The sequence below is a fragment of the Pinus tabuliformis genome, chromosome J (genome assembly GCF_031772625.1).
Source record: "Pinus tabuliformis cultivar Carrire ecotype Pingquan chromosome J, CPIR1, whole genome shotgun sequence".
Lineage (NCBI taxonomy): Eukaryota > Viridiplantae > Streptophyta > Pinopsida > Pinales > Pinaceae > Pinus > Pinus tabuliformis.
The window spans coordinates 1,183,427,336-1,183,443,603 of NC_142295.1; the positions used below are offsets into that span (position 1 = coordinate 1,183,427,336).

Below are 16,268 nucleotides of genomic sequence, written 5' to 3' on the forward strand. Positions count from 1 at the left end.
GGATATGTTGGAGCCTTATTGCTCCTCGCTGCACCATATCCCGGATATAGTGGTACCTGATATCGATATGCTTGGAGCGATCATGAAATACGAGATTCTCTGATAAACGAATCTCGCTTTCGTTGTCACACAGGATCACGGTAGTATCTAATGTAAATCCAAACAGCTCACTGAAGATCTTCCGCAACCAGACCGCCTCACAAGAGGCCATACTCGCAGCAATGTACTCTGCCTCGACGGTGCTCAAAGCCACTGACTTCTGCTTCCTGCTCATCTAGGATATCGAGGCAGATCCTAAAGAGAAACTACACCCGGAAGTGCTCTTTCGGTCCACCACATTGCTTGCCCAATCAACATTGGTATATCCATGTAATCTCACATCTCTAGCAGCGTATCTCAACCCATGAGTGATTGTGCCACGAAGGTATCTTAACAGATTCTTGGCACCAATCCAATGTGTGTGGTGAGGCTCAACCATATGTTGACTCAACGTGTTGACAACAAAACATATATCCGGACGGGAGTTCACCAAGAACATCATTGCTCCGATGAGTTGACGATACTCGGTAGCATTTTGTAAAACAGGTCCGACAACACTACTGCTTAACTTCTTAAAGTCAAGCTCCATCGGGGTAGTCATGGGCTTGTAGTCCACCATACCGAATCTCTCCAATATCTTCACCACATATTTTTCCTGAGATAGGAAAATCTCCCTTGGCTTCTGCTAGACTTCCAGTCCTAGGAAATAGTGCATCAGTCCTAGGTCCTTCATCTCAAACTCGGAAGCTAACTCCATCTTACAATTTTGAATGAGAGGGTCTGCACCTGCCAGAAAGAGGTCGTCAACGTACAACACCAGTATTATCTTCAACCTTAAAGTAAAGGTTAGGGTCAGCTTCACTCTTAGTGAATCCCAACTTCATCAAGTAGCTATCGATCCTCTCATACCACGCTCGGGGTGCTTGCTTTAGCCCATAGAGGGCTTTCTTCAACCTGCACACATGAGATTCCCAATCATGAATCTCAAATCCTTCAGCTTGTTCCACATAAACTTCCTCTTTGATCGAACCATGCAAGAATGCGGTTTTGACATCCATCTGATGTAGTTTCCATTCTTGCGAAGCAACAAGGGCTATGATTGAGCGGATGGTGGTATATCGAGCAACAGGTGCAAATATCTCGTCATAGTCTACGCCTTCCTTCTGGGAGAAGCCTCGAGGGACAAAACGAGCCTTATACTTTTCAGCACTTCCATCAGCTCCATGCTTTATCTTATAAAGCCATTTCGAAGTGACAACTGCTTTGTCCTGGGTCTGGGGACCACATCCCAGACATCGTTCTTCATGATGGACTCATAATCCTCAGTCATAGCATCCTTCCATACTTGATGCTTGACAGCTTCTGCAAATGACGAAGGCTCATTTTGAATGATCGTGCTCATGATGGTCAAGTATCCTTGATACCTGTCCGACTTCTTACTTTCACGGAAAGTCCCTCTGGGTGCAATGTGTCCTTTAGCATCATCAAGTGTCCCCCTGAGCCATGAAGGCCTCTTCTTAGAAGAGGAAGGCTCCTGCGGAGGGGGATCAGTAGGATCCATAGGTTCTTGCACATCGAGCATCGTCTCATCTTCCTTTTCCTGCGGTTTCCCGGTGTCAGCTTCTTTAGACTCCCTTAGAGTAGGAAGATTGTCAACTTTGCTAAGAGCCATATCTTCGTCAAAGGTGACATCATGACTAATCTCGACTTCCCTTTGACCAACCACATAGATTCTATAGCCCTTAGTATTTTCGCTATAGCCCACGAAGATTCCTTTCTTTCCAGATGCACCCAATTTATTCCTTTTCTCTTTTGGCACATGAAAGTATACAGGACTTCCAAAAATTCTAAAATGAGATACGTCAGGGTTCTTACCAGTGAACATTTCTTCGAGAGTCTTGGAACCCAATGCTTGATGAGGGCATCGGTTTTGCACATATACGACGGTATTCGTAGCGTCAACCCATAGAAACTTCAGAAGCCTTTGATCATGGAGCATAGCACGAATAGCTTCCACAATCGTACGATTCTTCCTTTCCGCCACACTATTCTGCTCAGGAGTATATGGTGTTGTAGTCTCCCTCTTAATGCCAACCTCTTTGCAAAAGTCATGGAACTCATTGGATTCATACTCAGTCCCATTATCAGTCCTTAAGATCTTGATATTCTTTTCGGTTTGATTCTCGATCAAGGCTTTGAAGCGATGAAACCAGGAGAACACTTCATCCTTCTTTTTCAAGAAGTATATCCAAGTCTTGCGAGAATAGTCATCTGTAAAAGTGAGGTAATATAAATATCCTCCCAAGGAGTTCATAGGCATCATACTAGATATGTTTGAGTGAACCAACTGCAATATATCAGAGGTCTTGCTATGGCTTGAGGGGAATGGTCCCTTCTTGAGCTTTCCTTCGGCATATCCTGGACATACACCTTCTTGCTCTACTTTGAACTCGGGCATCCGTGTCACCATTTGTCTCACATCAGGTAGAGCTTTATAATGAAGGTGAACAAACCTTCGATGCCATAGTTCGGACTGAAGAGATGTGTCACAAGACATGACACCCAGCGGACTTCCTCCGACATGATATAATGGATCAACTCGAAACCCAAGAGTGAAAGCATCTTTAAAATCCTTTTTCCATACACGTACCTTGCCATCGATGAAGGCCACCTTGTAGCCTTTGTCTTCCATTGCCGAAATGGACACTAGGTTCTTTTTGAGATCAGGTACAGATAGGACTTCTTGCAAATGAATTGTATTACCCTGATTCAATTGAAGAGTGACATTCCCTACGCCTTTCACGGGATATTTTGAGTTGCCCCCAAGAACAATTTCCAGGTTGGTCTCCTTCTCTATTAGATTAGAGAGAGCTTCTTTGTGACCAGTGAAATGCCTTGAGGCACCACTATCAATAAGCCAATTTCCCAACAAGTCCGGGGGAGCAGTAGTAGAGAGGGCCGCTGGTAGATAATATTCATCTTGCTTATTGTTAACAACGTTAGATTCATACCTGGAGTTTCTTGCCTTCTTGGAGGGTTGACCACTCCCTTGATTTCCGACATTCCTTTTGCCATTGAACCTGCCATTCTTTTGATTGCCTCGGGAGTGATTTTGATCATCGTCCTGATGTGAGTCCTTTTTATCAGGGCACTCCCTTGCATAGTGGCCCATTTTGTTGCAATTGTAACATCTTCCTTTTCTTCCATCTTTCGGTTTGGCCCTTCCCTTAGATTTAGCCCCGGATTTGTTTCTCCTTTTAGCATGAGAGGAGAATGCAGCAGGATTGCCTTTGAGTGTAGGCATTTCCTACTCTTCCATCCTTGTTTCTTCTTGAATTCATTTCACCATTAGTTCCTCAAATCCTGGGATTAAATTATTGTTGAGAAGAGTGGTTATGAATATATACCATTCAGATGGGAGCCCTCCGAGAGTTGTGATAGTCATTTCCCTGTCAGGAACAACTTCCCCAATTGATACGAGATCATTCTTGATCTCGGTGATCCTTAAGAAATATGCTTGCATACTCTCATCTTTGCCCTTCTTAATTTCCTACAGCTTATTTCTAAGGAACAAAACTTGATTTGCATCATTGACTTTAAATAAGCTTACCAGTTTATTGTAGATTTCCTTGGAGGTGGTCAGCTCGGAAATGTAGGCCACCAGGCATTTGTCGATAGAGTCCCGGATGATCTTCTTTGCTTTGACTTCTCCCCTGGTCCACTTGTTCCTAGTAGCAGCAGATGCATTTGATGGAGGCTCAATGATTCTGCCTCTCACATGGTCCAACACTTCTGCTCTTCTAATGTCAGATCGAGAGATATCTTCCATCCGTGATAGTCAGACTTCTCACGGAGCTTGTCTTCAGCTGGGAAATGTGATGAGGACCCCATGAAGTCTTTGAGATTGCTTCAACAGCCTTGGGTGATTGCTCTTGCTCTTGCTCTTGCTTGGGCTTCGTCTTCATCTCAGCTCTGATACCATGTTAATTTATGGTATGTTTTATGCTTAGAGTAGTTTACTTCAATTCTTCTTATTAGCCACTGTTTAGCAATCACATAAACATAAAGTAAAGTGCAGATAGAATCTTAATAGATCGACAGAAAACAAGCCAAGACAAAAGACATAAGATGTGGCGGCTAGCCAGGGACAAACCCCAATGCGGGGAAACCCTTTGATCAATTCTTCTTTAATCTTCAATAGTTCAGCAGAGAGAAATATTACAAATTCAGAAATTTGTAATTTTATGACAGCAGCAGTAAACCCTAACCAACAAAGTCAAATATGGTCAAACAATGTGAAATTGACCTTCAATATATTTGGTCAATTTCCTGGTCATCTTGTCCTCCAACAGCAAGAAGAAGCAGCCCTCAAACAGCCCCAAAAACACAGTCAAACAACAGTCAACTGTAATCAGCCAGCTGCCCCAAACTAGGGCAGTCAACCCTGGTCAAACTATAGGTCAGAATGCCTCGATTTTTGTGCCAGAATTTGCGGCCTGCCTAGGAGAGGCAGCCACACCAAAACCGCAACCCTGAATTGCCCACGTTGGTCAACGCTGGTGAAAGAGATGACCTTCTGTTTCTGCGTCTTCCTTGCCTCCTTGCCGCGTCCTTCTTCTCCCACGTTGGCTACTCCTTGTTAACCCAATGCTAAGGAGAGAGAGAGAAGAATGAGTGAGATGAGATGGTGAAATAATGCCTCCACCTATCTTGTATTTATATGAGATGTTGAACATGTGTGCCACACATTTAGCTGCTGGCCGACCTTGACAATTTGTCAAGTAATTATAAATAAATTCATATCTCCATAAATACTTGTCGGAATGGGATGATCGTTAGATCAATCCTACACCTCTCGACGAGGGGAACCAAGGAAAAATATCAGCTTCCATAAATAAAATGACCCACATGGAGTTTGGCCCTAGTTGCCAATTTTAACAACGTGGCTCTTCATATAGGCAGACTTGACAACTCCTTAGGCAGACTTGATCTTGAGGTATTTCGACACTTTAAAGACAAAATAATTTTTTCTTTACAAGATACAATGTGCCCATAGGGTCTTCAATATATGACAATGACTCTTTAACCTAGGACAAACCCTAGAAGCACTCAATGGGTGCTTGATCTATAAAATAAAAGAACTTGAGCATGAAACCCATGCTCCAATAATAATTTTTTTTCATTTTATTATTTACAAGAATACATTTCATTTTTATGAAGATCAAACCTAGTTACACATTCTTCAACAGTCATGTGGCTACTCATCTGTTTGCTTGATGCCCCTTGTCTGCACAGGTGCAGGCCGCTGAATCTGCCTGGCTCTTGTTGCCTCTACACCAACCCAATCCTCGACTGGTTATTGACTGCACCTTTTGTGGCCTAACTTGCACCCAGAATCCCTTGTCGACCTGCTTAGCCCTACAACTTGTCGTGTTTGCTTGTCGAATTGTTTGTACAATTGGAACCTTGCACATAGTGGCTTGGGCTGCTGTATAACGGTGGTGGTTACTGCATGACTTGTAGCACTATCCTCTGTTGTGACCTTGACCACCCCGTGATTGCTACCAACTAGCTCACGTCTCTGCAATTGGTGTTGTGACTGCATGCCTTCGCTACTAGTAACTAGACCCACAACCTCTGCCTTTCCCGCCATCGCCATGTGCATGGCTTCAGTTGACTGTCCTGATCTTTTGCTGTCAGCTTCTCTACACTGTTCTCGTTGGGTTCTTGTACCCTGTGGTTGGCGGCTGCCTCTCCTTACTACCCCTGATGGCTCTACTTACGTGCTGATGGCGGCTTGGTTAATGTTGTGACCCACATCTTCTTTGGCTGGCAACTTTGTGCAGTTGAATTCTTGCCAGTAGCTAGTGTGGCAGCTTGGTGGGACATTAGTTTTGTTGTTCATGCAGTCAGTTCGATCTGCACTTTCCCATTTTCTTTTTAATTTTTTAATTTTTAGTTTGAAAAACTTTACTTAGTAAAGAATCAACCTCTTCCTTTTAAAAAAAATTCCTTGTTGGGCCGTACGACCAGTGCCTTTGGCCACTTTTTTTTTTTTGGTTTTCCCCTTCGTATGATTGTGGCCACACTTGGGCCCCCTAATTATCCAATATGAACATGGCACTTGTGGTTTCGAGATTGGTTCAAAGTAATTTCCGTTAAACCTAGCAATGACAAATTATCAAGCCAGAAGAAGCAAGATCTACTAAATAACTTACACAACTAAGTTCTTAACATTCAGTGGAAGCAAAAACAAAATAACCAATCTCATAAAATGACACACAAATTTTGCCCAACAAAGTTTTTCATTTATAATCCAAACTTACTTGGGCTCCTGTCTTGGGATAATTGCCCAATTGAGAAAATACAAAATACAAAATAAACCTAGATATGACCCAACAAATCTCTCTTAGATCGGTCCTCGATCTTCTTTACAGATCTAGATCTCCATCCTCCCTCCACCCCCTCGGACCTATCACATTGCTCACTGAGATGCTTCTCTCAATATTTTTCTGTTGTAGTGTCTTTCTCCTCTCCTTAGATTTTCTTTTATAACTTTACATTGAACCAAATCCCTAACCCTAAACCTAATCTCCAAAATAATTAACATACGAGATTTGGTCTCGCCTCACTCGAGATTAATGACTAAGATTAAAACTAAAAATAAAACATAATCATTAAATTATTTACTTTTCCAATGTTTATTTTAGCTGAACAAGCCAACATAATAATATTTGCTTTTCCTAAGTTAAAAGTTTAGTCTAAGTTACATTAGCAATCTTGCTCACACGAGAGCAAGTACCTAAGGACTCTATGGGCAACTTTTGCATGCCTAGATACAGGGCCTTTGTAGAAGTACTTGCTTGAGCTACGAACATCATGTAAAACTTCTAACACTTCATCAGATAACTTATAATTTCCTTTGACCGTACCCAATCTGTACCAGAATTAGTATATATTATTTTTTGTAAGAGGTCACATGTTCAAATATAGAGAGGGTAGGGTATGTACACTTCCATAGACTTTAGTAGTCAAATCGCTGCATGGAGTCAGGTTCCTTGTTCCACAAACAACTTACAAGGGGGTCTCATGCACCAACTTGGTGTCTGGCTTAGTTGTGACCTTAAAATTAGGAAAAATAATATAATTTATTTTTACAAGGAAAACCAAGGGATTTTTCGTCACATTTGTGATTGCATTCCTAGTAAACCTGTTGGTGTAGATTAGTGTGCTTCTGTGGTTGACTAACCCACTGTATTTGAACAAGGCACCTGCTACAAATTGATAAATATATATCTAATTATTTTTTCTTTTGAAGAAATATCTCAATATTTCATAGGAGGAATATACATGTTTCGTTCCTTGAGGGGCTCTCATATGCGGAAATTGAACCCTGGCGGAACCATTTGACATATACATACAGACCCCAAGGTTGGGCTTAATTTCCTATGTTTGCTTTATATTGTTTATAGTGTGTTCAATCTTGTATTTGCGACTGTTTTTTTTCATCTTCATTTATGCTTCTAAATTTAGATTAATGGAACAGTTAAATCCAGAGTAATTTAACAAATCCCTGTTCCAGCCAAAGCCTGAAACTTTAACCCAGTCAACATAATGGCTGAAGCTACTTTTACCAGACTACTACGAAACTAACCCTTAAGAAACAACAAGGCCAAAACTAAGGAGAAATCATGGCCTCAAAATTAAACTATAACAGGTGGGAACTGTCTTCCTTTGCAAAACTGAAGTTGTCATCCAGGGTAGGAGCATGACACCCTTTTCAAAAAATGCAGTAGCTATGGCTAAGTTGATTCACAGGTGGCTACAGCCACTAAACCAGATCCTGTGAGAAAGAGTGCATCGCCAACAGACTGCTGTTGAGGGTGCTGCTGTGACCCCCCCCTTCAATTGGCCATCTACAATTTAAAAAACATCATATTCTGCAGTAATGTTGCCATGGCTGGCCTCCGGTCAATTTGTGTGAGTTGACAACTGTGATGCTACACACAAGCTGCCTTTGGCCATGTTGCGAGCAAACCCTCATCTCAGTAGTCCTCCATGTCGTCTTCTGTTTCCAACAAACCCCGACCCGAGGCTCTGCCCGATCTGCTAGGATCTTTCCTCCTGGTAGAGCTGTGTATATCTAAGAACAACAACTCCCAACTGTAAAAACTTTTTGTCCCACAAGAAGCCTGCACAGGTAATCAGCTACCATTACAAACGAGCTCCTGTCTAAGAAAATTGCGTCTGCCATGCATCTGTCTTTGAAAAATAATTTCCATGAAATGAGCCAGAGGCACTGAGGCTGGTCTCTCCCACTCTTATGTGCCACCATCAGGCTTTCCCCTACATGTTGGTATTACCCTACTAGGTTTTGAGTCAAGAGATTTGTTGTCCAGAGGGAGGAAGGCACCTTTCCTCTGCCCTCCTGTTCACTCATCTGTATGTCAAAGCTATTGTCAGGGTTCTTCTTCTGAAAATACACAGCATGGCATGTCTATGTTTAGTCAAAATTCTCTTCTTCATACTTGGGCATTAGTGATTCTCTTAGTGATTATTTTGTGTCCTATTTGGTCTGTCACAGCGCCTTCCCCTTTGTTTGTGGTTTCTATTAAACTGTGTTTGTCATACTCATCATTGCATAATTTTATGTTCCTAGTATTTGGCAGCATTTTTATTTATTCTATGCTTGTGTATTAGCGGAAGTTGAATTTTTAAGGGAAAATAAATTTTATGATATCACAGGCTTTTATCGTTAACATTTTTCTTATTATTTAAACAGTGAAGATTTCTTAGTAAAGTTCTTTTCCAGCAGGCTGACAAGGCATATCCTCGAGATTTTATGCAAAGAGGCAGAGTAAGAGTTCAGCTGAAAAGGGAAGATGGAAGTCTTGTAAATCCGGCAATACCTTCAAGTAAATATATTCTGAACAGTTTTTTGTCTTCTCTGACTATCAACTTATGAAATATAAAAGATGTAAATGATCTAGAAGAGTGTTGTTCTAATCAAGAACCGTTTTCCTTTGATGATTGTGATCCTCAAGACCAATAAGCCATGTCAATGTTAGATCTAGGGAAACGATATATGCTTTGTAGTTATTGACATCAGAGAAATAGAAGACTATCAACAACGTGTCAAATAAATATGAGCAAAGCTGGGTTATTAGAAATTAGGTGGCAGTACGTTAGATCTAGGGAAACTATATATTCTTTGTAGTTATCGACATCAGAGAAATAAAAGACTCTCAACAATGTGGTAAATAAATATGAGCAAAGCTGGGTTATTAGAAATTAGCTGGCAGTAGCACTGCAATAAGGAAATCTAAAGGTTGCTTGCCTGACATTTCATTTATATGGGCCTTATACTAAGTTGCATAAACGGGGAAATGGGTATGAGTTATGAATTGGGTAACATTTCATTTATATGGGCCTTATACTAAGTTGCATAATATAAGGAAATGGGTATGAGTTTATGAATTGGGTATGTGTTGGAAACACAACCTCCCAGAATTTGGGATACTGAGAAAGATGGTATAAAAAGATTAAAAAAAAAAAATATCTTAAAAATTAGATTTTTTTATAAATATCACAGTATTCTGAAAAAAAGAATAAATTTTTTGGAAGTTTTGTTTTTTTTTTTTTTTCTATTGTCATTAAAGTCAAATTAGTGTGTAAGCATCATTATCAAAAGTTTAATAGCAAGTTTAGAGTGTTAGAATTTCTCGAACACAACACCGCGCATTCGGTTCCCAACAATTATTAACTGAACGAATACACATCTAAGTTCCTAACCAAAAATATTTGGCGGAAGCAAAATTACTTGATCTGAATCACATACACATAAACATATTTCTGCCCAATCAACAATTCTTCATTAATAAATGAATCACAAAACTTGGGCTCTTGTCCTGGGATAATGGCTCATCTGGGAAAATACAAAACTGGTCACCAGCCTCTTTGCACTCTTTTGGACCCAGCACACACTCACTGAGAAGTCTCTTTCAATCTTAGAAGTCTTTTTCAATCTTGTGCTGTTGTTGTGTTTTAGCCTCAACACTTAGGCTCAATTTATAACTTTCCTAAGCTAAGATTGACAGCCAAAATTGGCTCAAGTTAATTGAAGATAGGTGACTTTAGTTAACTTCCCTATTTTTAGCTTTTTTTTTTTTACTTTAACTTAAGTACAAGTAATAAATTTAGTTTGCTTTATATGCACATCTCATGCATGTCACATGCAACCCATTAACGTGTTTGCAACTCACATGCACACTCTGCATGTTGCATGCAAGCTTCTAAAGAGGCAAATCAAGGTCCTTCAAGTGAAGGCACAAGAGTAGAAGTACCTTTCGAGCTACAAAACTCAACACTCCATCTCAACGAGGGAGGTACTTCTAGAAGAACCTCCTCCACTTGGATTTGTCTCCAACGCCACCACGTTATCTGATGTTGTAGCTGCTCCCTTTGAACTAGAAGACTTCATTGCTACCTGCTTCAAAATATGATTTGAAGACCTGTTCCTTTCAACCATACTCCTAGGATCCTGCTCTTGAGCGTTTAACAATGTCATATCATACACGCTGAGATTCCTGGCAGTGCTTGAAGAATCACTCTTCCTTGCCACCTGGTCCCTTTCAGTAACTGACACTATACTCGTATATACGATCCCTTTGGATATATCCACAGGCTGTCCCAACAACCTGTATGAATGCCCCTGTCTGATGCCAAGCACTACAACTTCATCCAAGGTCGCTCCCTCTGAATGTAAAAGCATATGTCCATCTTGAAACAAAACTCTATGTCTAGCATCCTCCAAGGTTGATACTGAGAGCATGTGTACCATCAATCTTGGAACAAACAACATCTCTGTCACCTCTAGAAATCCTCCCGACTCTAGCTAGAATCTGACACATCCAACCCCCTTCATTGCATGCATGGTGGTAGCTGCACAACTCACATAGCATTCTAAATTTTTCTCTGAAACACTACGAAACACTGATCTCATCCCCGTCATGTGACGAGATGCTCTATTGCCAACTAGCCATAACCCACTGTCCTCATACACAACAATACTACTGTCCAAAGTATAGGGAACAAGAGAAAATTCGTTCTCAAAATTCTATGTAAAGTCATCAATCTTAGTTGATGTCGATGCAACCACTCGATCCTCCTCTTCCTTCTTGTATGGACACTGGTTTGCATAGTGACCAGTCTCGTGACACACAAAACACTTCACTTTGCTCATGTCCTTCATGGAAGGAGATCCCCCACTTCCCTTTACTTTACTTTTTCCCTTTACAGTAAGAACAAAATTCTCCTCGTCATCCTTACCATCATGTTGGCTTGCAGTTTTGGAACGTCTCCTTGTCTCTTCCTGTACGAAATCATCCCACAATCTATCCCAACTGGGCAAATTTTCTCGTTCGATGATCCCATCAACAAAGACATCCCATTTTGGAGAAAAACCACTCAAGGCTGATTTGACCAACTCTTCACTATCAATAGTTTCCCCCACTGCTGCCAGGTCATCTCTAAATTGAGTGATTCTAGTTAGGTATGATGCAATTGTGTCAGTGTTAGGCATCTTGGAGTTTCTCAGTTTCTCTTTCAAAACCATCTTTCTGTTTTGGTTTGTACTATATCATAACATGGTTAAGGATGCCCACATCTCAAAGCCATTTTTCTTCCCTATCACATGAGATATAATATGGTCTTTAATGTAGTCTGTTTCCACACAATCTAGCAGGGGCCCTAGGAGGGGAACCTATGGGACAACTATTAGACCAAATGACAACAACGGGACAAAGACCCACTGTCACCTCAGTTAGTGTTCCCTTGCTCTTTATAGGCTTTCATCGATGGGAGGAGTTCTGATATGAAGGAAATCACTTGTAACGGTGGGATCAATGATAAGGCATGAAGTGATTCCCAAGGCCCATTCAAGGAGAGACTTAATTAGGGCCCAACGCTTCAAATAAGCTAAAGGCCCTATAAGAAAGACCTAGGAGGAAGATCTAGATTGAGGGTTAGAGATATCTAATTATGATGAGTATGCCTAAGGTCAAGACTTCCAATGTGATATAGGACCTCTCTAGAAGCTTTGCAAGGTGATTTGTCACTTAAAAGGGGTTTTCGATTCACTGGAGTGTTGAAAAATGTAACTAGGTTTGGTCTTCATAATTATCTTTGTACCTGTATTAATATATATTGCATAAAAAAGCAAAAAGAAGAAAAGGATAAATTATTATTATTATTATTTTTCTATCCAAGCATGTTCTTCATGATTCTAGGGTTTATTTGAGTCAAGAAGAAATTTTGTCATGTGTCAAAGTCCTATGGACAATTTGTTTCAAAAGAAAAATATTGTTTTTGAGTCCAGAAGAGTCTTTTTGACCCCTAAGACCAGGTCGATCTTGCCAGGAGAAGTCAGTCTAGAAGAGGCCTAATTCGACCACATGAAATGCTATAAAAGAAAGAGACTTTGTCCTCATTTGCACACTGACAGTCACAAGTTCGATCTTTGAGTTAGAAGAAGAAGATTTGTAGTGAAAGTCAAAGAAGGAAGAGCAAAAAGTCCAAGGAGAGAGAAAAGGCCGAAATTTCTTGTTTTCTGCTCTCACGTGCAAAAGTTCTAAGGTTTTTTCTGTGAATTGCATGGCGAAAGTTGCAAGTACAAACTGCAGATCCAAGTTGTAGGGCCGAAATTCTGAATTGGACAGGATTTGGTGAAGTTTGATTAGCGTTGACTTTGTGAGCTTTGACTTGTTTGAGATAGGTTTTGAAGGAAGGCTGACTTGGGGCTCTAGAAGGTCTTGATCTTGGTCTTGGTCTTGGTCTTTGGGTCTTGGGTGTCTCACTTTGATATGATTTTATAAGAAGAGAAGAGTTTACTAGGTTTTCCCCCTTGTGGGGTTTTGCCTTGGCTTGGAGCCTATATCTTGTGTTCTTATGATCTTCATGTATTTTATGTTTTGATAGTTGCTTGATGAAGAACATATAATTAAGTAATAAAAACCAACAAATACTCACAAGCAACTATCAAGTAAGAGAAATCAACCCTAATCTATAAGAACATTTCTCAACATGGAATCAGAGCCAAGGTGAAGGAAGGAAGTCTGAAGATCACACTCTTGTTAGAAGACTCTATTAAAGCAGTTTTCTATTCCTTCTCTCCCTTTTCAATGGGAAGCTATATGAAGAAAGGCCTCAAGACTCTTAGAAGTCTCTTTGAAACTATTAAAGGTTGCATCATCAAGTTCATCTCCAAGCTATCTAAAGAAGTCATGGATGGAAGTCTCTTTTCTGCACTTACAGGTACTTTTGAAGATGATAGTATATGGCTAATCGACAATGGAGCCTCAAGAAATATGATAGGGGAATGTGGTAAACTCCAAACCCTATCAAAAGGAATCTCTTCTCATTCAGTGGAACTCGGAAACAAGAAGAGCTACTTAGTGAAACGAATTAGATCTACTTCTTTGGAGTTGGAAAACAAAGGAAACATTTATCTCACTAATATACTCTATGTTCCAGATTTGAAAAAAAGCTTGCTTTCTATTTCTTGTTTAGAAGATAAAGGTGATAAGGTTGTATTTGTTGATGGCATGTTTATTGTGGGGTAAGAGATATAGTATTGAAGATGCTAAGACTATTGGGATTTGTGAGGGGAGGTTGTATAGGCTTCGAACACCTCTTCTTCAAGCTCTAGTGCATTTAGATATTAACCCTGTGAGCCATGACATAGAAGGTATTGTCACCTTCATTATAGTATATTGCCATCATTGAATTATATGGTTACTGGTATCTCTGAACTGAAAGAAGAGCATGGAGGAGTTTGTAAGCAATGTGCTCTGGGCAAGAATGTGAAGAAACCTTTTGCAAGCAGTGATACAAGATCCAAGGAAATTTTGGATCTCATACATTCCAATGTTTGTGGACCAATGGTAGAGAAATCTCTTGGAGGTCATCAATACCATGTGACATTCATTGATGATCACTCTAGAAAGACATGGATATATCTCCTCAAGTCTAAAGATGAAGTGTTTGAGAAATTTCGAGAGTTCAAGGCAGAAATAGAAAATTTAATAGAAAGAAAGTTCAAAACCCTAAGATCAAATAATGGTGGAGAATACACTTCCAAAGAACTTGTGGCTTTTTGCAAGGAAGCAGGAATTAAGAGGGAGCTACAAAATGGTGTGGCTGAATGGAATAACCGATTAGTTGAAGAATGTGTTAAAGCTATGCTACATGACCAAGACTTACCCAAGTTCCTATGGGGAGAAGCAACTTTAACAACAATATATATACAAAATCAAAGCCCTCATAGAATTCTCAATGACATGACCCCAAAAGAAGCTTTCACATGAAAGAAACCAAGTGTTGATCATCTCTGTATATTTGGATGCCTTGTATATATTCACATTACCAAAGACAAAAGAATGAAATTGGACCCTATAGGTATACAAGGCATCTTTGTTGAATATAGTACTTCATCAAAAGCTTATAGAGTTGACATCAAGGAATATCAAAGAATTGAAGTAAGTAGAGATGTTATCTTTGATGAAAGCATTGCATACAAGAAGTCCAAAGACATTCCTATTGATTTTGATGAGGAAGAGGCACCCATCTTTGAAGAAGTTTCAAGGCATGATAACATTCTAGAACCTACTACTAATCATGAAGAAGTTGAAGGACCAAGTGAACCCGTGCAACAAGTCATCATTCCAGAAACTCGTAAGAGGCTAGCTTGGTTAAGGGCAACTCTACAAGAAGCCGAAGGACATGCAACAACAAAGGGAAATTTCAGAGAAAGGAAGAAGCCTAAAAGATATTCAGGTTATGCAGCTTATATGACTAAGCTTTTTGAAGCAGAACCTACATCTTATGAGAAGGCAGTCGAACATCAAGAATGGAGAAAGGCAATGTAGGAATAATACCAATCTATAATGAAGAATGATGTCTGATAAATTGTTCCTAGACCTAGTAACAAATCAATTGTCACTTCCAATTGGGTATATAAGATCAAACATGCAGTTGATGGAAGCATTGACAAGTATAAAGCAAGATTTGTGGCAAGAGGATTTTCTCAAAAGCAAAAAATTGATTTTGAAGAAACTTTTGCTCCAACATCTAGGTATGCCACCATTAGATCACTTGTCTCTCTAGCTGCTACTATGGGATGGAACATTCATCAAATGGATGTTAAAACAACCTTCTTGAATGGAACAATTGATGAAGAAGTTTATATTGAGTAGCCTCAGGGATTTGAAGTCCATGATAAGGAGACACACATTTGTAGATTGAAGAAGGCTCTATATGGCTTGAAGCAAGCACCTAGAGTTTGGTACACTACGATGGATGCATATCTATTAAGACTTGGTTTTGTCAAGAGTTCTGCAGATCCTAATCTCTACATTAAGGTAGTTAAAAATGAACCTGTGATTATACTACTATATGTGGATGACTTACTTGTTACAGGTGTAGAGCATTGTATTTAAGAATGCAAGAGGCTGTTGACAACATAATTTGATATGAAGGATCTTGGGCTTATGCACTACTACTTGGGATTGGAAGTATGGTAGAAACCTGGTGAGATCTATCTTGGTCAAGGGAAATATGTGATCAAAGATCTTGTAGAAGTTTGGTATGATGGACAATAAACCAATGACAACTCCAATGATCACTAATTTGAAGAAGTTAAGGAAGTTAGATTCAATTCTTGTTGATCCAACATCATATCGACAATTGGTTGGCTCCTTGATGTACTTTGTGAATACTCGGCTTGACATATGCTTTGCAGTAAATGTTCTCAGTCAATTCCAGATGGAGCCAAGGCATGATCATTGGATATCAGTGAAACATCTTTGTGGGACTGTACATCACTTCCTAAGATATGTTGGTAATGAGATACAATTATTGGGCTATATAGATTCAGATTGGGGAGGCAGTGAGACCGATGGAAGAAGCACTATTGGTGGATGTTTTAGCTTGGGATCCTCTATGATCTCATGGATGAGCAGATTCAGTGGCTCTGAGTGTTGCTTTTCCATGATATTGGTGTCTAGGATAGAATCTTAAATCATCGACGCTACCAAACCAAGTATCACAATGAAGCTACCTTGCACAACGGAATATGAACAACAGTAAATCTACTAGTGCACAAAATATACACAACTTTTTACACATTTTTGTACAATAACCCAACTTCGTTATATTAATCAACCTGAATAATA

At 39.9% G+C, this 16,268-nt stretch overlaps 1 protein-coding gene across 9 annotated transcripts in view; it reads left to right on the plus strand.

The window, feature by feature from the left end:
• Positions 1 to 16,268, plus strand: part of LOC149231300 (signal recognition particle 19 kDa protein, putative / SRP19) — a 103,333-nt gene that overhangs the window by 13,729 nt on the left and 73,336 nt on the right. For 7 of the 9 annotated variants that reach the window (XM_089379161.1, XM_089379168.1, XM_089379163.1 and 4 more), the window contains exon 4: positions 8,852 to 8,954. In XM_089379161.1, coding sequence (XP_089235287.1) covers positions 8,852 to 8,954 — 103 coding nt within the window. The remainder of the gene's footprint in view (positions 1 to 8,851; positions 8,955 to 16,268) is intronic. The other 2 variants (XM_089379167.1, XM_089379169.1) reach the window with 1 other exon arrangement.